Here is a 25,792-nt window from a genome sequence, read left to right as displayed (position 1 = left end):
TGAGATCTAGCCAGGTGCTGCACTAGATTTAGTCAAGAAGGAAGATACTCCTTCTCGACCAATGGCGCATGCTTGGATACCAAGGTTTCCCTCAGATTCTGAATCGATACTTGGAAAACTAAGGGAATTTACTCCCAATCTATCTACAACCGACTGGAAGATTGGATGAGTCTGATAGAGACCCGAGCGATGCAGCATTCGTACGACTCAGCAGTTGTTGCTGAACACTTGCCTGAGAAACTATCGACCACATCGCTAAAGTCTGGCGGATTGCATAAGACTGAAAATCCCCCTGCCACAATCGAGACAGGAGGAGATGGCATCGAAACGGGACCCGACAAGCCCTGTGTGGGTGGCTCATCCGTTTGGACTGGGCTCAAGGTGTGCGCCGGCGGGGAAGCACGGAACTCAAAAAGCTAGGAAGCATGCCTGCAGGACCGATTTATGGTCTGGTAGCCTAAAACAAATCTCAAACCCTGTGTTCTCAATTTAGACCCCAGGCTTAGTCTGTCGCCCAGTCCCTGGATTCTCAATGTAAACCCCCAGTCCCACTCTGTCCTCTAGCTTTGATCCATCCGTGTAACATGATCTTCCAGATGGCAACACTAGGGTTTCGTCAATCCAAGACTGTGCCGATGGCAGCAGTGCTTCACACTCGACTTCAAGGTTCATCTCAGGAATCCGATCGGAAACATCTTTCCTTCCTTCCAGGTTTCCTATCGTCGCCTCGATTATACCGCGATGGTATGAGCTGCTCCCATCCTTAATCCATTCTGCCATCGCCTTAAGTACCATAGCTGCAGTGGCTGCCTCACACTTAATCTGTATGTCAATGGGTCGGATATCTAGAATAGTCTCCAGTGCCCTAGTGGACGTGGTCCTCATCGCTCCGCCTATGCCAAGACAACATGTTCTCTGAACCTGTTGTATGGTCCGTATGTTGCACTTTTTCTCCATAGCAGTCCACTAAACTACCACCGCCCCCAAAAACACCACCCAAAAGGACACATTTACTTTACTTTGGGCAATATGGGTATCAAATAAAGGTATTTAAAAGTAGAATACAAATCTGACATACAAATTTATTCCTTGGTGTCTGAGGGGCATCCCCACCCCTCAAAACCACCCCACAGAAGATATTTACCGATAGGAACAATATGGATATCAAATGAAAGGTATTTAAAAGTATAGTAAAAGGCTGATATAAAAAAATTATTCCTTGGTATCTGAGGCGCCCCCAACCCCCAAAAACCCCTCAACAGGACATATTTACCGATTGGGACAAAATGGGTATCAAATGGAAGGTGTTTGGAGGTTGAGTATACATCTTTGATAAGAATATGGTCCAAGGTGTCTACGGGGGCCTCTCCAACCCACAAAGCAGGAATTTTTTTTTCAACATCACAAAATGGGTATAAAATTAAAGGTCTTTGAGAGAGATATACATATGTGGACAGAGTCTGGGACCTTCCGTGTCATGTAGGACGACCGAGTATATATTGTAGTCCTGAATATCTTGGTAGCTAACTTTAAAATGCTTGGCATTATGGGGCTCAAACAAAAACGCTCTATCGCCATGCTAATATTATTTCAAGGTCCACGGTTTTTGGGAGTAGAGTATGAATCTGATACCCACTTTCGGGACAAAGGGTTTGGCTACTCCAATCCACCACCAAAAGGAGGAAATGAAATAGATATAACATCTAAACTTTAATGGGCGGACCCTCCCCCTATAATATTTTCAAAAACCCCCGATCTCGGAAATGGATAAGGTGATATACGCAAAATTTCTTACATTTATAATAACTCAATAACTGAAATTTGATATACTTATTGAGGATGGGGGAAGGCGGCCGCCACACCTCCAAAACTCGCCAAATAGAAATTGAAACCAATAATGAAAATCGTAGGCTCAAATGAAAGGCATTTGAGACTAGAGCACGAATCTGATACATGAGGTACCACCTCACCCCCAAAAACACACCCATACCGGACATATTTACTGATCATAGCAATAGAAGGCTCAAATAAAAGGAATTTTGGAGTAGAGCACCAATATGATGTTCACATTGGGTCGAAATATTTGAAAGGCCGTACCAGTACCCCCAAACAGGACTTTCATCCTGACCGTGCCAGTATAGAGCTCAGATAAAAAAAGAGAGTGAAAGAAGGCACAGCGGAGCCAGCCCTGTCTAGCTAGTAAATAAATAAAAAATATATGCACCCTCTTTTCAACCTAGCCTAACCTTTGTCGGCTGATAGCTTGGCTTAACCTTATTCAGTGAATCCTGTGACGCATAATTGTTTGACAGAAGTAACCAAAATTTTGCCCAAATATATATATATACATATATATTAATTGAAATAAAAATACCTTATTGTACTTTTGCAAAAATCTATTCAAACGAGCATGTACCTTGTTTTTGGAAATTCACTTTTAATTTAGGGCAAAATATTGAAAATTTAATCTGGCAACACTAAAGATTTCGGACCTGTCGGACATTCACTGGAATTGATTAAATGCTATCAATTTCTGTGAATAGATGGAATCTAAAACCCAAAACAGAAACAGAAAATTTTCTTCGGTCCGATCGAGTTGTAAGTTTGGTAGTGCTGAGAAAATATTTAAATTACAAGTTAAAGGTTTAAAAAACTTACGCGAAAAAATGTTAAGACAAAATTTAACACATTTCTAAAGCTGCTGCATTGTACGAAGTAAAGAAATTGCACAGAGAAAGCTAGAAAATTGGACCATTACTTAAGAGCTGCACTTATAAGAGGGCTTTATGAAAAATGGGTGCTGAACATTCCCAGCAACGAGCGGAAGCTGATGGCCGTGAATTCTTCGAAGGCGATACAAGAAACCAAGTCAACCAATATGCGGCGACAGGGAGGCCGGCTCCATTTGTTCAAGGCACAGCAGGAGGTGCAATAAAAAAGAGGTCTATGTTACGACAGGGAAGTGCGAGTAGTAATTCTACTGCCACCAGTAAATTGAAGCAATCAAATGACCCCATGCCATCTCCTACAACCTCGGAAATGAGTCGGCCTTCATCTCCACCTTTGAGTGTATGCTCCGATTTGCCTTATGTCTCCTATACCACAGACAGACCGATCGGTGACTCACCAAAAATTCGAGGAAAATCCAGTAGCAGCCCGGCGGCTAACCGCAACTCATTAGTATTAAGACGTCCCAATACAGGAGCCAAACCAAAGAGACCCCAATCCACCGTGGGCAGTCATAGCATAGTCATTGTTAAGCCTGGTGTCAAAGACCCGCATGAGGAAATCGAAACCGAACTGCAACAATTGCAAAACATTCCACAATTTTTACCCGTGCTGAGGGATACCATCAATTCCTCGACCATTACCAAAGATGCAGAACTACTCGAGAGACTGGAAATACAACCACACATGCTTAACATCTGTTGTCGCATGCAGACGCATTTGAATATGTGTGCCAACTTGGTGGCCCAGGAGCAGTCACATCTGGTGGAGCGCACCAAAGTTGTTAGCAATTCTATCACAACATTATTTGCCTCTTTTGTGGATATGCAAAAAACCTATGCCGCCTATGCAGAACAATTTGCCAAGGTACGCTTGATCTCAGAGCAGTTGAGTCGCTGCAATTCAATGCTAAATGCGAACTTGGAAAGTCTGGAGACCATTAACAATTTCCTGGATGTTGAGGATCGTCTAGATCCCTTTGTGTGGCGTACCGATGACAACAAATTGAGAGGAGAAGCCGAGGGTGCAGCAATGCGCCTCAAAAAAGTATAGTTCTGGGAATGACAATATCAATGACATCCACCCCTTTTGTTTGTTTGAAAACTGTTTGTAAATTATTGTATAATTTTAGCTAACATAAAGTTAAGTACACTTAAATAGTTATTTAAAGAACGTTGGTGATACTATAGGCTACAAGTTGAGCCATTTTAATTTTTTACGATTTTATTTTACGTTAAGTGTCGTTTATCGTATAATCAATCCACTATGTTTGGTCTCTCTTTGTATGTTTCGTGTTAATTTTGATGCTATTTAAGTACATTTATTATAATAATATCTACAAAAACTAGATTTTTTTCTTTGACTTCAAATATAAATTAAATTATACGTCTAAAGTAATGTTTTGTTTATCTTTTTTGTGGCTACAACTAAAAAAGTGCTTGTAGACGCTTTTTGTCTTCCAGGTCTCGTTCATGCTGGGTCTTATCTATGGCTTTTAGTTCCTTGTTAACTGTGACCTGTAGCGTGGGATCCAATTCAAGAGCCTTCTCAAAGTCTTGGCGGGCCTCCTCAGGATTCCAGGCACCAAAATGTGCTTTGGCTCTACGAAACAGAGCCTTAACATTTTGTGGATCTAATTGTAAAACTTCTGTGCAGTGCTCAATGACAGCATAATAATCTTGAGCCAGTAGTCGGCATTGTGCGTAATTCAAAAGAACTGGGACTTTGTGGGTAGCCAATTCAAGCCATTCCACATCGTGGGGTTTTTCTCTGTAATTAACAAAACAAAAAAGTTTTCCAATGTTATTGTTATCTGTATTAAGTTTTTTACTTTACTTTGTCATGAGTTGCTCTATCAGACCCACGGCTTGACGATAGCACTCTTCAGCTTTAACAAATTCCTTTTCTTTGTACAGCTGATTTCCCTCATCGCGTAGCTTTAGGGCAGTCTTTAGTCGTTCCTCATCGGACAATTGCCAATTGTCTTTTTTATAATCATCTGGCATTTCGATGGATAGCAGATCAATGGTAAAGATCAGATCGCTAGGTTTGGTAAGTAAGTCATCTAAATCTTTGTAGCCTAAACCCTCATTTTGTAGTGTCATGCCACAACAATGGCGACGTTCTTCAACTTTTTTGCCTACATCTCGCAATGTCTTGGATATGAAGGGGTATTGAGCCACCAGCTTAAATATGCCAAATTGTTAAAATTGAAAGCTATTAACATTGACCTTTAGGTCGCTTGCCCTTTAACTGACCTTTTTGTTTACCGTAAACTGCGCCACTTCATGTAAAGCCATTTTCTGTACTATTACCTCCCATACTTCTAATTTGAATTTTTTGCCCAATACCAGCTCCATGGGATTGCCCATTTGTCGGCTATCATCCAAAAGAGTTCCATCAACTTTTTTGGTTTGAAAGTGAAACTTAACCTGTAGAAAAAAAACATATGAAGTTTTCATTTGGAGATTTCTACTATTGCTTACCCTTGTTCCTGGTTTTAGAGGGATAAATTGTTTGCCAGGTGATATGGTCTTCTTCTCTATCAATGGATTTTCTATATTGGCATCCATTATGTAGAGAAAATTAATGGAAAAACTACAAAAAACTTAAATTGTTTGATATTCAGTTAGTTTTCTTTCTAAAATCAGCTGTTGATTTACTAGTTTCAATGGGGTTGGTTGGGGGTGGTAGTTATCCCCATCTTATGAAGTTGGCTGAAGTTCAGCAGTATGTGTTAAGTTGCCAGATTGTTTAAAGACAAAAAATTTGTTCAATAAAGGATTTTGAGTTTAAACTAAAGCCAATCAATCGAAACGGTTGAGAATAAAAAGTATTTGGAGTTCGGTTGATAAATTTTACGAAAGTTTAAATTTTCAGTGGTTGAGAATAAAAAGTATTTGGAGTTCGGTTGATAAATTTTACGAAAGTTTAAATTTTCAGTGGCAGACCAACTTCTGTATGGGCACAGTGACTATTGGTGTTGTTGTAGCCACTTTCGCTGTAAGTACACAAATTTCTTTTTTAAATCCCACAGGACCTTACTGGTACAACATTTTTTTAAATGTGGGAATGTGGTTCGTACTCTACCAAGGCGGATCTATCAGGTTCTATACCGATTTACGCCATATTAAGCATAGTTATTGGAAGCCATAGTAAAACACCTCATGCGAAATGTCAGCCAAATCGGATGAGAATTGCGCGTTCTATTGGCTCAAGAAGTCAAGATCCAAGATCGGTTTATATGACAGCTATACAAGATAATGAACCGATTTGAGTCATACTTAGAATAAAAAGTATTTGGAGTTCGGTTGATAAATTTCACGAAAGTTTAAATTTTCAGTGGTTGAGAATAAAAAGTATTTGGAGTTCGGTTGATAAATTTTACGAAAGTTTAAATTTTCAGTGGCAGACCAACTTCTGTATGGGCACAGTGACTATTGGTGTTGTTGTAGCCACTCTCGCTGTAAGTACACAAATTTCTTTTTTAAATCCCACAGGACCTTACTGGTACAACATTTTTTTAAATGTGGGAATGTGGTTCGTACTCTACCAAGGCGGATCTATCAGGTTCTATACCGATTTACGCCATATTTAGCATAGTTATTGGAAGCCATAGTAAAACACCTCATGCGAAATGTCAGCCAAATCGGATGAGAATTGCGCGTTCTATTGGCTCAAGAAGTCAAGATCCAAGATCGGTTTATATGACAGCTATACAAGATAATGAACCGATTTGAGTCATACTTAGAATAAAAAGTATTTGGAGTTCGGTTGATAAATTTCACGAAAGTTTAAATTTTCAGTGGTTGAGAATAAAAAGTATTTGGAGTTCGGTTGATAAATTTTACGAAAGTTTAAATTTTCAGTGGCAGACCAACTTCTGTATGGGCACAGTGACTATTGGTGTTGTTGTAGCCACTTTCGCTGTAAGTACACAAATTTCTTTTTTAAATCCCACAGGACCTTACTGGTACAACATTTTTTTAAATGTGGGAATGTGGTTCGTACTCTACCAAGGCAGATCTATCAGGTTCTATACCGATTTACGCCATATTTAGCATAGTTATTGGAAGCCATAGTAAAACACCTCATGCGAAATGTCAGCCAAATCGGATGGGAATTGCGCGTTCGATTGGCTCAAGAAGTCAAGATCCAAGATCGGTTTATATGACAGCTATACAAGATAATGAACCGATTTGAGTCATACTTAGAATTAAAAGTATTTGGAGTTCGGTTGATAAATTTCACGAAAGTTTAAATTTTCAGTGGTTGAGAATAAAAAGTATTTGGAGTTCGGTTGATAAATTTTACGAAAGTTTAAATTTTCAGTGGCAGACCAACTTCTGTATGGGCACAGTGACTATTGGTGTTGTTGTAGCCACTTTCGCTGTAAGTACACAAATTTCTTTTTTAAATCCCACAGGACCTTACTGGTACAACATTTTTTTAAATGTGGGAATGTGGTTCGTACTCTACCAAGGCGGATCTATCAGGTTCTATACCGATTTACGCCATATTTAGCATAGTTATTGGAAGCCATAGTAAAACACCTCATGCGAAATGTCAGCCAAATCGGATGAGAATTGCGCGTTCTATTGGCTCAAGAAGTCAAGATCCAAGATCGGTTTATATGACAGCTATACAAGATAATGAACCGATTTGAGTCATACTTAGCACAGTTGTTGGAAGTGATACCAAAACACTACGTGCAAACTTTCAGCCAAATCGGATGAGAATTGCGCCCTCTAGAGGCTCAAGAAGTCAAGACCCAAGATCGGTTTAATTGACAGCTATACAAGATAATAAACCGATTTGAATCATACTTAGCACAGTTGTTGGAAGTGATACCAAAACACCACGTGCAAAATTTCATTCAAATCGGACGAGAATTGCGTCCTCTAGAGGCTCAAGAAGTCAAGATCCAAGATCGGTTTTCATTTCATTTCATTTATTAACCAAATATGTAATATAAAGCCAATAAGGCCCATAAAATAATTACATACAAACATTTCAGTAACCTGAGTATAACAGATAATTAATTTTATGGCAGCTATATCAAAACATGGACTGATTTGACCCATTTACAATACCAACCGACCTACACTGCAAAATTTTAAGCGTCTAGCTTTACTCCTTCGAAAGTTAGCGTGCTTTCGACTGACTGACGGACGGACATGGCTAGATCGACTTAAAATGACATGACGATCAAGTATATATATATACTTTATGGGGTCTCAGACGCATATTTTGAGGTGTTAGAAACAGGATGACGTAATTAGTATATCCCCATCCTATGATGAAGGGTGCAAAAAATTGTACTCAGCTGTTCGCATGACCTCACTTTATAAGTACATGCTGAATTGTACCAAGCATTTGACGTTTTAGTGGAATTTGCATGCCTTTGGAATTAAAACATTTCATCAGCTGGGCTAATGACAAGATATATTCATTCACAGGTAGTGGCAATTGCCCAACAACAAAATATTGAGTGCACTCTCTGTCAAAATCAGTGATTAATGCAACTCTGATTTTGTGTATGTTACAAGTTCGTGCCATTTTTCGTTGTTTGTGTGTGTCATGGTTCTTAACTATAATACAACCAAAACTCGTTGACAGATAGTGTACTTCGCGAGAAAAATTTGTATTCAGCTGTTTATGGTACATTACCTGGTAATTATGCCATGGCTAATGACTTTAACTTGCATAAATGACATAGCGTGTAATCGTCCCCTATATTATCCAGTTGTCACATTTTCCAATGTCAAATACTGGAATACTCCAAAAATCAACGAGTTTTAATATTTCCCGCCGTTTTTAGCATAAAGAAAACGATCAAGCGAAATTTCCAGCTTAAATTTAAAATTAAACTCAAAGTATAATGACAGATATTGCGAATATAAAATTGTCTCAAAACGAATCAAAAGCCAATGGGGTGGTTTCTTCAAATGGGATAAATAATGGTTCGGAAATAAATGATAATGAGGAGGAGAATGAAAATTATGACGAACAGCAGTACCTTGATTTGATAGCCAAGATTTTAGTAAAAGGTTGTTAGCCAAAAGAAGAAAATACTCATCTTAAGCTCTTGAATAAAAAAAATTGTTTGCTTCAAGGTGTTGAAAAGGGAGATCGCACTGGAGTGGGTACCCTCTCATCATTTGGAGCTCAAATGCGTTTCGATATGCGAGAATCCTTTCCTTTGCTCACCACTAAGCGGGTCTTCTGGAGGGCTGTTGCAGAAGAGCTTATTTGGTTCATACATGGCTGCACCAATGCAAAGATTCTGCAGGACAAGAATATTCACATATGGGATGGCAACAGCACACGCGACTTTTTGGATAAGCTCGGTTTCACGGATCGAGAGGAAGGTGATTTGGGTCCTGTATATGGTTTTCAGTGGCGTCATTTTGGAGCTAAGTACCGAACTTGCCACGATAACTATGACAACGAGGGTGTGGACCAACTAAAACAGGTTATTCATACAATACGCACTAATCCCGATGACAGACGTATCATGATGTCCGCTTGGAATCCCATGGACATGCCGCAGATGGCTTTGCCTCCCTGTCATTGCTTGGCCCAGTTTTATGTTGCCAATGGTGAGCTATCTTGTCAATTATATCAACGCAGTGCCGACATGGGCTTAGGAGTACCATTCAACATTGCCTCGTATGCCTTATTGACCTATATGATTGCCCACATAACTGGCCTAAAGCCTGGTGATTTTGTACACACATTGGGCGATGCCCATGTATATAAGAACCACGTTGAACCATTGAGGGAGCAATTAAAACGTAAACCCAGACCTTTTCCCAAATTGGTAATCAAACGTAAAGTAGAAGATATTGAGGACTTTAAATTTGAAGATTTCGAAATTGTCGATTACAAACCATATCCAAAAATTCAAATGGAAATGGCTGTTTAAAGCTCTGCACTTGCTAATTCTACTAAGAAAAATATCTCTCCAATATTTCCAAAAGAATCTAAATTGTTTAAGTATTATTTTAAGAGCGTTTTTGTAAATGTTTAAATGTTTTTGTACTATATGAAAGAACCCTCCAGCAAATTGGAATTGGAATTTTTTATAAACGATACCTATCATTGTTATATTTTATGTACCAAGTAAAAGTTTTCGTTTGGTTTTTTATAGCAAACCTGTTTTTTATTGGACCATATACATAATGCTCTGATTCGAAAGTTACTGACAGGGGTCTCCTTTGGTAGTCCTTGGTCCAAAGGGCTTGAAAGCAAACATTCTTTATAACTTTGTTGATTTTCCGTCTAAAGTCGGTCGTTCGGCACAAAGGCGACAATATACGCAACATTGCCAGGCCCGAAATGGGAGCGTATCTTTATTGGAATTGAATTGCAATAGTCTGCGAGGCAAGATCGATAAGATAGTGGATTTTACGATATGAGTCCGAAGAACATATTGGTTGCAGCGATCCAAGATACAAAGCTGACCAGCGCCTGCGGCCTGCACAGCTGCCACAGATACAATGGGCTACGTATAGTTCGCTGACCTTGGTAGTTGTTGTTGTAACCTCATTTGCATGTGGAGGTGGCGATCCTCGTCATGCTCCTGTACATGAGTAAGCTCGTTCCGGTCCAAAGGACCGATCGCCGCTGGAACAGGGTGGCCATTGGTTATTTAAAGGCGCCAATATCCTTGTCATATCGAGCATCATAGACACTGAGTATTTGTGCAAGAGCAGGTGCCGCCCGGCCTCCCACTAAGACTCTCCGCTCGATACCGCTGAGTGTCCGCGACTGCTGTTGCAGCTACTTCGTATGGAGCATTCCACAGAAGTCAAGACCCAAGATTGGGTTGGGTCTCACCCAATCTTGGGTCTTGACTTCTTGAGCCTCTAGAGGGCACAATTCTCGTGACTGAAATTTTGCCCGTAGTGTTGTGGTATCAACTGTGTTGAGTATGGTCCAAATCGGTTCATAATCTGGTATAACTGTCATATAAACCTTGGATCTTGATTTCTTGAGCCAATAAAACGCGCAATTCTCATCCGATTTGTCTGAAATTTTGCATGAGGTGTTTTGTTATGACTTCCAATAAATGTGCTTAGTATGGCATAAATCGGTATAGAACCTTATATAGCTGCCATATAAACCGATATGGGATCTTGAGTTCTTGAGCCTCTAGACGACGCAATTGTCATGCTATTTGGCTGAAATTTTTTACAACTGCTTTTCGCATGACCTTCAACATACGTGTCCAATATGTTTTGAATCGATAAATAGATTGACACAGCTCCAATAAGAGCTAGACCCATTGATAAGTTTACCGATCGACTCAGAATCACTTTGTGAATCGATTTAGCCATGTCCGTCAGTGAGTCCATGTATTCTTGTAATCAAACTGCAGGTCGTATTTGTTGTCCAATCATAGTGAAATTTCACACATATCACTTTTTTTGGCCCAAGGACGGACGCTATTGATTTTGGTAAAAATCGGTTCAGATTTAGATATAGCTCCCATATATATGTGTCGCCCGATTTGCACTTAAATGGCCGTAGTTACTACAATTTTCAATCGATCTGCACAAAATTTGGCACGAATTGTTTTGTAACTGATCTTAACAGATCTGTACATTTTTATCAAAATCGGTTCAGATTTAGATATAGCTCCAATATATATGCAAAGCCCGATTTGAACTTAAATGGCCGTAGTTACTACAATTTTCAATCGATTTGCGCAAAATTTGGCCCGAATTGTTTTGTTACTGATCTTAACTTATCTGCGAGATTTCATCAAAATCGGTTCAGATTTGGATGTAGCACCCATACATATTTATCACCGGATTAGCAATTATATGGCCGTAGTAACAACAATTTTCAAATGATCTATTTTAAACTCGGTTCAGATTTAGATAGGTGTAGGGTATTGTAGGGTGTATATAGTCGGCTCCGCCCGACTTTTGCCTTTTCTTACTGGTTAAAATATATAATTTTCCATATACGGCGTGAGAAGTTTAAGAATTATAGACCCATCCAGGGAACTGTTGACGTTTTTATTTTCATGCTGGCTTTGCAGACTCTACAGTCTCTTCCATTTATTTACGCCTAATTGGCAGTCAATCATTCGAATATTTTGAGGTGTTATAATCGGAATGGTGATATCCATTCACCATGCTAGGAAGTGAATGGGAAAACTTCAACCTCCTAAATTTGAAATTACTGTCAACATCTTCAAACTCATAGAAAAATGTTTTGAAAATAACGTCATGCACCATAGTCGATATTCGAAACATCATTGAAACCAACAACGCAACATATTTTTAAATTATTTTATTGCAAATTGCTCCAAATTCTCAAGCCGGATGATGCGTTTTAATACGCCAAGAGTTGAGAGTGCAACGGAAGCATGTTTTTCCAGCCGCAGCACGAGTTCATTGCCATCTGGCGATGGTACTCATAGCGGAAAATCTAGCCGAAGTTGTGACCCCAGTGCAAGGTTAATAAAGTTGCCCAAAACCAAACGATTTTGAGTTAAATGTTTTAAAAAATAATTTTTAGAAGTGTTAAGGAGGTACCACACTTTCTTGAGAAGAGATGCAAATCATACAATTCCATAAATAGTGCAAAAACATCTGAAACTTGTAGCGATATTGTGCCCCCATTGGATTTGCAGTCGGAGGAAAACTACCCCAATGGTGGCTATACCTACTCCTGTCGCAAGCATTGTGAAACTACTAAGCTGGATCGAAACCCGGATTTGGCATATGATACATGGCTTTCGGCCAAAAGGTAAATCCGTTTTAGTTTTAAATAAGTAAGCATTTCAGCATATTGATGGGACTATAAAACTATGTGCACTCCACAAGATTCCTGGTATAGATTTTTTCGGGGTAACCTATCATAAGTCTGCGCCGGGGAATTTCTCATTTGGGGCGGGTAAAATTTGAACAATCTGGTCAACCTAAGAATAACTCTCTACGCTCAATTCTGACACGATTTGTTTAAAACTTTTTCCTTATCCCGCACAGCATAACGATTCATTTTTTCCTGGCTTTGAGTTTAATTTCTTCTAGCCTATTTCAGTTTTTATACCCACCACCGAAGGATGGGTGTATATTCATTTTGTCATTCCGTTTGAAACTCATCGAAATACCCTTTTAAGACCGTATAAAGTGTATATATTCTTGATCAGCGTAAAAATCTAAGACGATCTAGCCATGTCCGTCCGTCTGTCTGTTGAAATCACGCCACAATCTTTAAATATAGCGATATTGAGCTGAAACTTTGCCCAGATTCTTTTTTTTGCCTATAAGCAGGTTAAGTTCGAAGATGGGTTATATCGGACAACATCTTGATATAGCCCCCATATAGACCGATCTGCCAATTTAGGGTCTTAAGCCCATAAAAACCACATTTATCATCTGATTTTGCTGAAATTGAGGTCAGTGGGTTATGTTAGGCCACTCGACATCTCTTTTCAATTTGGTCCAGATCAATCCAGATTTGGAATTAGCTGTCATATAGACCGATCCGCCGATTTTGGGGTCTTAGGCCCATGAAAGCCACATTTATTATCCGATTTTGCTGAAATTTGGGACAGTGAGTTGTGTTAGGCCACTCGACATCCTTCTTCAATTTGGCCCAGATTTGACTATAGCTGCAATGTAGACCGATCCGCCGATTAAGGGTCTTAAGCCCATAAAAGCCATATTTATCATCCGATTTTGCTGAAAATTGGGACAGTGAGTTGTGTTAGGCCCTTCGACATCCTTCTTCAATTTGGTCCAGATCAATCCAGATTTGGAATTAGCTGTCATATAGACCCATCCGCCGATTTAGGGTCTTAGGCCCATAAAAGCCATATTTATCATCCGATTGTGCTGAAATTTGGGACAGCGAGTTGTGTTAAGCCACTCGACATTCTTCGTCAATTTGGCCCAGATCGGTCCAGATTTGGATATAGCTGCCATATAGACCAATCTCTCGGTTTAAGGATTTGAACCCATAAAAGGCGCATTTATTGTCCCATGTCGCCGAAATTTGGGACAGTGAGTTGTGCTAGAACCTTCGACATCCTTCTTCAATTTGTCCCAGATCGGTCCAGATTTTCATATAGCTGCTTTAAAGACCGATCTGTCGATTTAAGTTTATGGGGCCATAAAAGGCGCATTTATTGTCCGATGTTGCCGAAATTTGAGACAGTGAGTTGTGTTGGGCCCTTCAACATTCTTCTTCAATTTGGCTCAGATCGGTCCAGATTTGTATATAGCTGCCATATAGACCAATCTCTCGGTTTAAGGTTTTGAGCCGAAAAAAGGCACATTTATTGTCCCATGTCGCCGAAATTTGGGACAGTGAGTTGTGTTAGGCTCTTCAACATCTTTCTTTAATTTGGCCCAGATCGGTCCAGATTTGGATATAGCTGCCATATAGACCGATCTCTCGCTTTAAGGTTTTGAGCCGAAAAAAGGCACATTTATTGTCCGATGTCGCCGAAATTTGGGACAGTGAGTTGTGTTAGACCCTTCGACATCCTTCTTTAATTTGGCCTAGATTGATCCAGATTTGGATATAGCTGCCATATAGACCGATCTCTCGGTTTAAGGTTTTGAGCCGAAAAAAGGCACATTTATTGTCCGATGTCGCCGAAATTTTGGGACAGTGAGGTGTGTTAGGCTCTTCGACATTTTTTTTGCAACTTGGTCCAAATTGGTCCAAATTTGGATATAGCTGCCATATAGACCGATATCTCGATTTAAAGCCTTGGCCCCATAAAAGGCGCATTAATAATCCTATTTCACTGAAATTTGACTTATGTTAAGTTTTTTGACATCCCAGTCGTATGTGGTTCAGATCGGTTATTTTTAGATATAGCTTCTAAAAAGATCAAAATTTTGTTATACACAATTGAACAATGACTTGTACTTATTAGTATTTGGTCCAAATCGGAACATATTTCGATATTGCTGTTATGGGGCATAAGGTATGAATTGTTCACCGGATTTTGACGAAAGCTGGTTTACGTATATACCCGAGGTGGTGGGTATCCAAAGTTCGGCCCGTCCAAACTTAACGCCTTTTTACTTGTTTCGGAACAATTTTACAACACTATCATTAGGGTTATACAAGGCGCCACATATAATCCACATTTGCTAGACCTTCCATCTGATCGAAATAAAATAATAGCCTTTATTTTAAAGGAAGATTTTGTCGGACCAAGCAGCTCGGCGCCGTGAAATCGAAGAGAAAAAACGCCATGAATTCGAAGAACGCAAACGTATATCCAAAGAAATCTACGAGAAATGGTTGGAAAACAAAGCAAAAAGGCAGGAAACACAGTTTAACAATCTCAACAATAAAGCGTCCCAGCAGAATTTAAAGTCACAAAATATAATTTCGGTGAAAGACATGCGTTGTCATTTGAGTGAGACAGAGGTTAAAGCCCATTTGGATGAATGGCAGCGAACAAAACGTTTGCAGCAGGAACGTCGTCGCATGATAAAACAACAAGAGGAGCAAATGCGCCGTGAATTAGAGGAAGAACGCCGTCGGTGTGCTGTCGAAGCCTGGGAAAAGTGGTTGGCTGAAGCTGCCAAGAAGCCAAAGCCAGTGCCTTTGAATCGCGGTTTATCCACTTTACGTGGAACCGTGTCGGACATTTTTGTTAACCCCAATGAATGGAAGTCAGTATTGCCTAATGTGTCAGATGACAAGGCCATGGGCGATGGCAGAAATGTTAAATGAAAAAATTCAATAAATGAAAAGAATAATCCACAATCAACTTTGGTTTCAATATAAACTTATGATATAGAAATCCACTCTTTAAATGACCTGTGTAGTGGACAGAACCTGGGATACAGGCGGATTCTAATATAAAAATGAGGTTGATTATCAAAATTTTAATCGGGTACAGCATTCAATGATATGAAAAAAAGTGAACGTTTTCGTCATGACGGAGGCACATACTGGATTGCCTTCTCCACACATTGGGTGCGTGCCGGGTTTGAAGAGAATCCGGGACCCTGGTTCTGTTCGGTTGGCCAGAACCGCCTCCATCATCGGTCGGTGATGGTGAGGTGTTGTTGTTGTAGCCACATTTTCATGTGGAGGTGGTGATCCTCGTCAAGCTCCTGAAGGTGAGCAAACTCGTTCCGGCCCAAAGGATCGCCGCGGGAACATGGTGGCTATTGGTTAACTCGGCTTGTTATACCGAGCATCATAGGCATTCAGTATTTGTGCAAGAGCCGGTGCCGCCCGGCCTTTCACTGAGACTCTCCGTATGGAGCATTCCACTATTCGCAACCTGTGGACGCACCCGGTAGCCCCCAGCTAAGCTTTTCGTGACAGCAATGAACACCACACAGATTGGACCTCAATGTTTCAGCCTTTGTGGTGCTCACAACTATCCCGTTGTAGCAGTGTGTTGTGTTCCATCTTTCGTCTGCTTGGTTCTGTTGAATATCCAGATATACGAACTCTGCGATTAAGGTGGGGTGTGTCCAGAGGGATTGGCTGATGCAAGTGGGCCTGGCTGGGCAATTAAATAGGTGACGCGTCGTATGGCCTCAGTTCACAATCGGGACACACATCCTGCAAGTTGACATCAATCCTTGCTCTGCAGGAATTGAGACATCTGACTGATCACAATTGAGAACTACTCTGGGACCACACTCACCCAGTAGCTATTGACCGCATCTGCTGTGCAAGTTGACATCAATCCTTGCTCTGCAGGAATTGAGGCATTTGCCTGATTGAGAACTACTCTGGGACCACATTCGCCTAGTAGCTATTCACCGCATCTGCTATCGTGTTTGCATGTATGTCGTCTAGAACCGTTCGATCAAGATGTTCTCTCTCGTAGCGCTGAACCATACGCTCTAGACCACTGGACGGGTAATTACTATGGACAAGATGATGTTTTCAAAAATCCATGCTAATGCTCAGCGAATGAAAATACTTCAACGAAGCTCGGGAGAAGTAGTTCCTCAAGCGTTTTGTCTACTGGTGAGAGAAGGAGATGGGTCTGTACTACTCTCCCTTACTCGGGTCTTTTCAGGCTACAGAGGCAGGATAACTCTGCTTATCTTCCAGGCTGATTCTTTAACGTCAGTGTAGAGATTCCGCCGGGGCCCAACGCCTTGGCGGTAGGAATGACATTCGTTATTTCATCCATGTCATCTTTGCACGCACCCCTCTTAGCAGCAGAGTTCCTGGATGTGGATATTTAGCTAAATCAAGCAGACGAAAATTAAAAAAATGACACAACAATCGCATGGCAGCCGGTTGTACGTACCGGATTGACCCGATGGAATCTTCATCGGCAAGGGCTGCCGCGGCAGTGTACAACACACTGCTAACCCAACAAAACAAAAAATGTTTAATAAATTAGTTTTGTAACATGCATAATCATAGCACATCTAAGGACATATACAGGATACCAGGTTTAACAAAAACCATCAAAGTTGTAAGGTTTACATCATGAACACATTTCGAACCGAACACTGAATTTGGTAATAAAATTCAATGATTTGCAAGCGTTGCTCGTTAGTAAGTCTATTCATGATGAAATGTCAAAGCATACTGAGCATCTTTCTCTTTGACACCATGTCTGAAATCCCACGTGATCTGTCAAATACTAATGCATGAAAATCCTAACCTCAAAAAAATCACCCTTTATAATAACTTACGCTTACCTTTTGATTCAAATTTCATTTAAAAAGTTCACAGTTCCGCCAAAATGTAATGTATAACCCATAAGGTATATGGTACATGATTTATTTACTCCAGATGAAACCTTTTATCTTTGAAATGGATGCACTTGCATTGCTGACTTAATGTTCGTCTTAATAGCCGAAGGAGCTTTGCCCAATTGATTCACTCCTCCTGGGCTAACAGAGCTCATGGGGGCAGGTGGACGTATTGCTGGTGGTACCATCATGCTGGCCGGCCCACCACCTGGCACTTGTAGAGGCATTCCTATTTTCAACCCCTTACCCATGCCAACAGCCGCCACCAAGGCATGTGTATCGGCCATACTGCTGGTCTGTTGTATGCCTGCCCTGGATGAAGATTCAATATCCCATTCTTCACGCTTTTTACTCACCATATCCAGGATATGAGATACGACTTTATTGTGTTGTGTTACTTGCTTTGAAGCCGCCTCGGTTGACAAATTCGCTGCTTTTTGTTCATTTTGAAGCATTTTTTGTTCTGCAACTGGATCGGGTTTGGTGCGCAAGTAGTCTGGAACAATGTCGTGAGAAAAAACCGGAACTCGTCCCTGTGTTATGTTAAGCAGAAGTTCATCACGCTCAGGTGAGAGCATTAAAGGTAGGACGGTGCGGTTTCGTAAGGGCGGGCATATTTCTTTCGATAAGATTTTAGAAAGGCCAGTAAGCTTTTAAGAAGAATGTAGAAAAGATCAAAGACAACTCTTGATGAAAGGATACAAAAAACTCTATTTACATGACTTGAAATCAGAGCAAAATTATCCAGAAAGGTGGGCCAATTTATGTATTCATATTCTGTCTCTAATTTATGTACCATGGCACCAATTGATATTTTCAAATCATTAAGCCGATTCTGCACAGCATCCAAGGTCATATCCAATTGTTTTTCCTCCCGAGACATGGTGAATTCTCTTCAGATAGCTTTCCTTTTAACTAGATTCAATAATAAACAAATTCTACAGGGATGTCGCATTTGGTACCATATGTTTGTTACTTTTTTAAGCAACTGTTAAGAGGCAATGACATATATGAAAGCTGAATGCTATGTGTTGAATATATACAGAGTACACCCAAAGAATGTTTCCTTTGGCATTGCAATAGAAAAGTAAATGCGAAAAGTGTTGGTTTTCGTTTCAAACAGCGAACATTTGGGGTTTCCAACAAGACATGTTATTTTGATTAACGAGGTATATCGGCTATCACTTTTGAAGGTTCGATTATTTGACATTTGTCAGGTAGAAACTACGCCATTATTAAAAATAGAACGATACATGCTTCAATAACGCATTACAATTATTAAAATGTCTTACAAAAATGGTGAAAAACTTGCACTACTAGTTCGCAAAAACTCATCGTGACTGATGAGAACCATTTCCATCAAGGTGACTACTTAAACAAGCTAAATTGGCGCATCTGGGAATGGGAAAGTCCTGGGATCCCGTGTTGCATGTACGGCAGATATGGGAGATAATATCGTCTAGCCTTGAGAGATATGAGTTTAGTTTGCTGCAACATCCGGATCTTAAATGGGCCGGCCAGAGTAGCTCTGGTTTTCCTAGGTATTTCCTTCTCATCATCTTCTAATGAAGGTGGGCGTCTTCCCAATACTACATTCGGCTGATACAATTGGTTACAGTATCCTGGTGAATGTTCTGCAAGCCCGTTCTGTATAAGGAGGTTGTGAGGAGATCGTTGTTATGTTGTCGAATCTCGTCCCTTAACATCCAGATACTTATCCTAACATGTCTCGGAGGAGGTTCCAACTCAGTCAGTTGGAAATTTAGATGGCGGAGAGTGGGATGCTTTGCATACGGAATAGCTGCAACTGCAGTCGCGGACCATCAGCTGCATCGATTGGAGAGTCTCAGTGAGAGGCCGGGTGGCACAGGCTCTTTCTTCAACATGACAAGGTGAGTTTTTTTTTGGCGCTTTTAAATAACGAATAACCATCACGTTCCCGCAGCGGAACGAGCTTTCTCATCTTTAGAAGTTTGACGAGGTTCGCTTTCTCCACATGCAATGTGGCTACAACAATCCAGCTCTTAGTCGCTGTGCATCTTCCTGAATTCATGCTGTTGGGCTGCTGGAAGTAAAGAATATGTTCTCGGTGTAGTCCCTGAAGGCCATCCAGTCCGCTTTGTTCTGTTTGACGTACGTTGGGCGTTCGGAGGCAATGATCTCATTCATTGCAGCTCTATGTTTATAGGAAAGTAGTATGAGGCAAGGGTGGCAATCGTACTGTGATGGGTCTATTATGGATAGCAACCATGATATATGTATTCATTTACAGGTAGTGGCAATTGCCCAGCAACAAAATATTGAGTGCAGTATCTGTCAAAATCGGTGATAAGTGCAACTCGCGCCATTTTGTGCGTTATGGTTCTCAACTAAAATACACACACAACCAAAACTCGTTGGCAGATAGTTCACTTCGCGAGAAAAATTCCACTCACCTGTTTACGGTACACTACCTGGTAAATATGCCATGACAGCAACCCAACTTCCGTTGCGTTGCCAACGGCCAAAGTTGCCATTGCTTGATTACAGCAAATAGGCAGGAGGGCATAAAAGTTGACATCGTCTTAGATTTTTTGCAACGATTTTATACGTGTAGCTATGTATATAACAATTTAGTAAGGTTTAGTAGCATGTATTTGGTTTATATAAATTTTATAAATGTAAATGTAATTTATTCACTGATGAGACTGATTCACTCGATGTATTTCAAACGAAATATCCTTCGCATTGCGGTACTTTAATGATATCCCCTCGTAATATTGCAAATCCTTGAACTGAACATTGGTAGTGAATTCATAACATGAAATCAATCTGATCAGAAATATTTTGGACAGGTAAATACTATATCGTTGGCCTGAAAAAAATAAATGATATTAAATATGTATATGGTACTACTAAATATAAGAGGATGAAAGGTAGAAATTAAAAAATTGTCTTCTATCTGTCGTATTTAAATTTGTAAAGAACATGGGGGGCAGCAGTGGCGCATACGCCATACGCCTGGGTTCGAATCATGACAAGAAAATATGAAATATATTCTGAGGCGGTTATCCCCTCCTTATGCTGGCGACATTTGTGTAGTACTGCGTCATTTGAAAACATGGCATGTCGCCCCCGAGACATTCCATTTGGACTCGGCTATAAAAAGGAGGTCTCTTACCATTGAGCTTAAACTTGAATCGAACAGCTCATTTCAGCCAAATATAGAGTTAGTTGCTTCTTAGGGGCTGAAGAAGAGATCAGTTGATAAGGGAGCGATATAGCGATATATAGGGCTATAAAACGATTCGACATGTATATCGAAGGTCATGGGAGAAGCCGTTGTACAAAACTTCAGCCAAATCGGATAACAATATAACATAAAGTCATAACAAAACACCTCATGCAAAATTTAAGCTGGATCGGATAATAATTGCGCCCTCTAGTGTCTCAAGAACTCAAGGCCCCAGATCGGTTTATATAGCAACTATATCAGGTTATGGACCGATTTCCACCATACTAAGCACAGTTGTTGGAAGTCACAACAAAACACACCATGCAAAATTTCAGCCAAATCGGATATAAATTGCGCCCTTTAGTGGCTCGAGAAGTCAAGATCCCAGATGGGCTTATACGGCAGCTATATCAGGTTATGAACCGATTTCCACCATACTTAGCACAGTTGTTGGAAGTCACAACAAAACACACCATGCAAAATTTCAGCCAAATCGGATATAAATTGCGCCCTCTAGTGGCTCAAGAAATCAAGATCCCAGATGGGCTTACACGGCAGCTATATCAGGTTATGGACCGATTTCCACCACACTTAGCACAGTGGTTGGAAGTCATAAAAAAAACACGCCATGCTAAATTTCAGCCAAATCGGATATAAATTGCGCCCTCTAGTGGCTCGAGAAGTCAAGATCCCAGATGGGCTTACACGGCAGCTATATCAGGTTATGGACCGATTTCTACCATACTTAGCACAGTTGTTGGAAGTCACAACAAAACACCCCATGCAAAATTTCAGCCAAATCGGATAAAAATTGCGCCCTCTAGTGGCTCAAGGAATCAAGACCCCAGATCGGTTTATACGGCAGCTACATCAGGTTATGGGCCGATTTCAACCACACTTAGCAAAGTTGTTGAAAGTCATAACATAACACGTTATGCAAAATTTCAGCCACACCGGATGAGAATTGTGCCCTTTAGTGGCTCAAGAAGTCAAGTTCCAAGATCGAGTTTTATGGTAGCTATATCAAAATATGGACTGATATGACCCATTAAAAATCCCAACCGACCTACACCTTTAAGAAGTATTTTTGCAATATTTCAAGCGGCTAGCTTAACTCCTTCAAAAGTTAACGTGCTTTCGGCAGACAGACGTACGGACGGACGGACTGACGGGCGGAGGGACGGACAGACGGACGGGCGGACATGGCTAGATCGACATAAAATGTCACGGCGATCAAGAATATATGTACTTTATGGGGTCTCAGACGACTATTTGGAGGAGTTACAAAAAGAATGACGAAATTAGTATAAGTCCATCCTATGGTGGCGGGTATAAAAAGGAACAAAATGTGAACAAATTTTAATATCCAAACCAACCATTTGACGTTCTAGTGGAATTTGGATACAAGTTTGGAGTTGGATAATTCCATTAGCTGGGCAAGTGAGCCACACTTCTTAATTCAACCATGAGTAGTACTCTGCTTATAGTGAGGTGATAGAATGTGTACGCCATGCGGGGAAGGTGATGAGACGTTAGAGCATTTTCTATGTCATTGCCCGGCTTTCGCGTCTAACATATACCGGCACTTAGGTGGGGACAAAATACCAGACAAGAACCAACTTAGGGGAGTGGCATGGAAAACAATGAAGGATTTTGTAAGTAGCAAGGGATTCCTTACTTAGATTTTCTTTTTCGAGGTTACTTTTTAGTTTTTAGAGCGCACAACAATCTGATGTTGAGACAGTGAGTTTATATCCAAGTATAGTCCGATCTAGGTGATATTCAAAAAAAAGGTGTAGAGGTCTATCAAAATGCACTGTTTCAAATTTCATCGAAATCGGATGAAAAATGCTCCTTTTATAGGCTCCATATACTACATCGGGGGATTGGTGTATATGGCAGCTATATCCAAATATGGTAACATCTGGTCGGTATTCAACGCGAAGTTGTAGAGGGGTACTAAAACGCACGGCAAATCGGATGAAAAATACTACTTTTATGGGCTCAATACACTATGTCTGGAGATCGGTCTATATGGCAGCTATATCCTAATATGGCCCGATCTCGACAACATTTAACAGGAATGGGTAAGGGTCTATCAGAACTCACAATGCCAATCATCATCGAAATCGGTTAATAAATGGATATTTTATGGCCTTAATACCCTATATCATGAGATCGGGTTGACGGTCTATAGGGCAGTTATATCTACATATGGTCCGATCTGGACCACACATCACAGAAATGGGGATGAGTCTACCAGAACTCACTGTGTCCTCAATTTCATCGAAATCGGATGAAAAATGGCCAATTTATTGCCTCAAGACTTCAAGTCTGGAGATCGGTCTATATAGCGGCTATATATAACTAAATACCGATTTTATGAGATTCGAAGGTCAGGTTTATATACAAAGAATAAGAAATCATCAATAATTGTTTGAAAAATTAATACGCAAGATATCTGCAAAATTATAAATACCCGGGTATTAACCCAATTTACCGGGTAAATACCGAAAAGGTATTACCCATCTTTATATGAGTTATATGAGTTCCTTATCCTAACATGACCCGGTTTGGCCCATACACAATCGCAACTCAACTTTATATAAGTAAAATGTAAATTGCCATTTTGCCCATCAACATTCCATTCAGGAACAGACGCAAACACCTCACATATCAATGAGTGCCGTCCGGTTCAAGTTCAAGCCGCGTACCACAGTGCAACACCTCTTTGGGAGAAGTTTTTACATGTCATAGTACCTCACAAATGTCGCCAGCATTAGGAGGGCATAAAAACCGCTGAAATCCACCTCCACCTCCACCATAGGATGGGGGTTTACTAATTTCGTCATACCTCGAAATATGCGTCTAAGACCCCATAAAGTATATATATTCTTGATCGTCATGTCATTTTAAGTCGATCTAGCCATGCCCGTCCGTCTGTCCGTCCGTCCGTCTGTCTGTCGAAAGCACGCTAACTTTTGAAGGAGTAAAGCTAACCGCTTGAAATTTTGCACAAATACTTTCTATTAGTGTAGGTCGGTATTATAAATGGGCCAAATCGGTCCATGTTTTGATATAGCTGCCATATAAACCGATCTTGGGTCTTGACTTCTTGAGCCTCTAGAGGGCGCAATTCTTATCCGATTTTATTGAAATTTTGCACGTAGTGTTTTGGTAGCACTTCCATCAGCTGCGCTTAGTATGGTTTACATCGGTCCATGTTTTGATATAGCTGCCATATAAACCGATCTTGGGTCTTGACTTCTTGAGCCTCTAGAGGGCGTAATTCTCATCCGATTTTATTGAAATTTTGCACGTAGTGTTTTGGTATCACTTCCAACAACTGTGTTAAGTATGTTTGAAATCAGATCATAATCTGGTATAGCTGCCATATAAACCGATCTTGGGTCTTGACTTCTTGAGCCAATAGAGAGCGCAATTCTGATCCGATTTGGCTGAAAATTTTCATGAGGTGTTTTGTTATGACTTGCAATAACTGTGTCTAGTTTGGCGTAAATCGGTATAGAACCTGATATAGCTGCCATATAAACCGATCTGAGATCTTGACTTCTTCAACCTCTAGAGGGCGCAATTCTCATGCGATTTGGCTGAAATTTTTTACTACGGATTTTCTCATGACCTTCAACATACGCGTTTAATATTGTCTGAATCGATCAATAGCTTCCATATAAACCTATCTTCCGAGTTTGCTTCTTGAGCCCCTACAAGGCGCAATTCTTATCCGAATGAACTGAAATACTACACAATGACTTCTACAATGTTCAGCGTTCATTTATGGTCCGAATCGGACTATAACTTGATATGGCTCCAATAGCATAACAGTTCTTATTGAATATTCTATATTCTAAAAAGAGATACCGCACATAGAATTTCTTTTTTGCCGTTCTCGCCATTATTCGAAACCAGGGGTTGAGCGCCATAGGGGGACATGCTAACCTCTGCGCTACGGTGGCCTCCACAACAGTAAAAAGTATAGCATAAAACCGTACAATTATTGGGTTGCCCAAAAAGTAATTGCGGATTTTTTTTAAAGAAAGTAAATGCATTTTTAATAAAACTTAGAATGAACTTTAATCAAATATACTTTTTTTACACTTTTTTCTAAAGCAAGCTAAAAATAACAGCTGATAACTGACAGTTGAAAAAATTTGTCAACGCCGACTATATGAAAAATCCGCAATTACTTTTTGGGCAACCCAATACTTCAAATTACCTACCTATACATGTACGTAGTCCTTTTGAGAATGGTATATAAGCATACGAGTGCCATCTGCCGGTATGGTTTGTGATATCTTGCACACCTTCCTTCGAGAAACGTTCGGGACAAAATTCTAAAGCATTTGGACCCCAGTAATCCGCATTACGTTGCATATTAAAGGTGTCTACAGCTATAATGGTCCCTTTGGGCACCGTTACAATTTTGTTGTGACATGCAGTTTTTCTTTCATGAATTCTCGCTACATGTTGCGCTTTGGGGTCAAGCATTTTTAGTTTAAACTGTGAGCTCACGTCGCGCATATTCATTGGTACCGTTGTAACCAAACGTAACGACTCATTTAGAACCATATCAAGGTAAGGCATATTAAGTAAATGATTAGTGCCTACATGAAGATCCATAGTTTTGTGATCGCTTTTGGGGATATTAGAATTTTCAGTGGCAAAAACTTCATGAATTTCCAGACGCAATTTTTCTAGACAATCCTGATTCAATGCCAGACATAGCAAGGCGTTCATAATACATGTGGATACAGTTTCAAAGGACTATTCAAAGTCAGTGGACGTTATTTGAAGAAAAAAAAAACTTACTAATATGAACAACTTTTTTTATGGTTTTTACTAACAAATTTCTCTGGGTGTATACATACCACAACTACCATTGATTGTGATTCATTCATTATATCCTCTAAAGACAATTTACTCTGTTCAGCCAAATAAAAAAGTTGCTCGATAAAAATACGATTTTCCACTTTACGTTTGTCATCATTTTCGGTTTGGCCAGAAGGAGCGGCAAGAACATTTTGGGATTTTTCTTGCATCTGAAAGTCCTTGTATTTCTGAAGCACAATATAGTTTACAGAAAAACAATTTAAATTATTTTACGAGT

The 25,792-nt window shown here is 40.1% G+C and overlaps 6 protein-coding genes across 6 annotated transcripts; 3 read left to right on the top strand and 3 right to left on the bottom strand.

Moving 5' to 3' along the window:
• Positions 1 to 2,563: 2,563 nt before the first annotated feature.
• On the top strand, positions 2,564 to 3,946 carry LOC106085698 (uncharacterized). The gene has a single exon (XM_013250060.2). It carries the CDS (start codon positions 2,794 to 2,796, stop codon positions 3,778 to 3,780), a length of 987 nt encoding a protein of 328 aa, XP_013105514.1. The 5' UTR covers positions 2,564 to 2,793; the 3' UTR covers positions 3,781 to 3,946.
• On the bottom strand, positions 3,907 to 5,428 carry LOC106085699 (AH receptor-interacting protein). Its single transcript, XM_013250062.2, has 4 exons — positions 5,214 to 5,428; positions 4,986 to 5,159; positions 4,564 to 4,913; positions 3,907 to 4,497 (listed from the first exon to the last, which is right to left on the bottom strand). The coding sequence occupies exons 1-4, from the start codon at positions 5,298 to 5,300 to the stop codon at positions 4,155 to 4,157; spliced, it is 954 nt and encodes a 317-aa protein (XP_013105516.1). The 5' UTR covers positions 5,301 to 5,428; the 3' UTR covers positions 3,907 to 4,154.
• A 3,048-nt stretch (positions 5,429 to 8,476) lies between these two features.
• On the top strand, positions 8,477 to 9,837 carry LOC106085686 (thymidylate synthase). Its single transcript, XM_013250035.2, has 2 exons — positions 8,477 to 8,777; positions 8,844 to 9,837. The coding sequence occupies exons 1-2, from the start codon at positions 8,609 to 8,611 to the stop codon at positions 9,653 to 9,655; spliced, it is 981 nt and encodes a 326-aa protein (XP_013105489.2). The 5' UTR covers positions 8,477 to 8,608; the 3' UTR covers positions 9,656 to 9,837.
• Positions 9,838 to 11,958: 2,121 nt separating this feature from the next.
• LOC106085690 (trichohyalin-like) lies at positions 11,959 to 15,480 on the top strand. Its single transcript, XM_013250039.2, has 3 exons — positions 11,959 to 12,199; positions 12,262 to 12,492; positions 14,904 to 15,480. The coding sequence occupies exons 1-3, from the start codon at positions 12,066 to 12,068 to the stop codon at positions 15,445 to 15,447; spliced, it is 909 nt and encodes a 302-aa protein (XP_013105493.2). The 5' UTR covers positions 11,959 to 12,065; the 3' UTR covers positions 15,448 to 15,480.
• Positions 15,481 to 17,443: 1,963 nt separating this feature from the next.
• Positions 17,444 to 18,638, bottom strand: LOC106085687 (mediator of RNA polymerase II transcription subunit 8). The gene is made up of 2 exons (XM_013250036.2): positions 18,169 to 18,638; positions 17,444 to 18,100 (listed from the first exon to the last, which is right to left on the bottom strand). Exons 1-2 carry the CDS (start codon positions 18,331 to 18,333, stop codon positions 17,501 to 17,503), a joined length of 765 nt encoding a protein of 254 aa, XP_013105490.1. The 5' UTR covers positions 18,334 to 18,638; the 3' UTR covers positions 17,444 to 17,500.
• A 1,376-nt stretch (positions 18,639 to 20,014) lies between these two features.
• LOC131997142 (probable cytochrome P450 318a1) lies at positions 20,015 to 25,750 on the bottom strand. Its single transcript, XM_059367545.1, has 3 exons — positions 25,554 to 25,750; positions 24,906 to 25,449; positions 20,015 to 20,304 (listed from the first exon to the last, which is right to left on the bottom strand). Exons 1-3 carry the CDS (start codon positions 25,722 to 25,724, stop codon positions 20,126 to 20,128), a joined length of 894 nt encoding a protein of 297 aa, XP_059223528.1. The 5' UTR covers positions 25,725 to 25,750; the 3' UTR covers positions 20,015 to 20,125.
• Between the last annotated feature and the right edge of the window lie 42 nt (positions 25,751 to 25,792).

The sequence above is a fragment of the Stomoxys calcitrans genome, chromosome 4, assembly GCF_963082655.1.
Source record: "Stomoxys calcitrans chromosome 4, idStoCalc2.1, whole genome shotgun sequence".
Classification (NCBI taxonomy): Eukaryota; Metazoa; Arthropoda; class Insecta; order Diptera; family Muscidae; genus Stomoxys; species Stomoxys calcitrans.
This window is presented reverse-complemented; position numbering and strand designations above follow the sequence as displayed.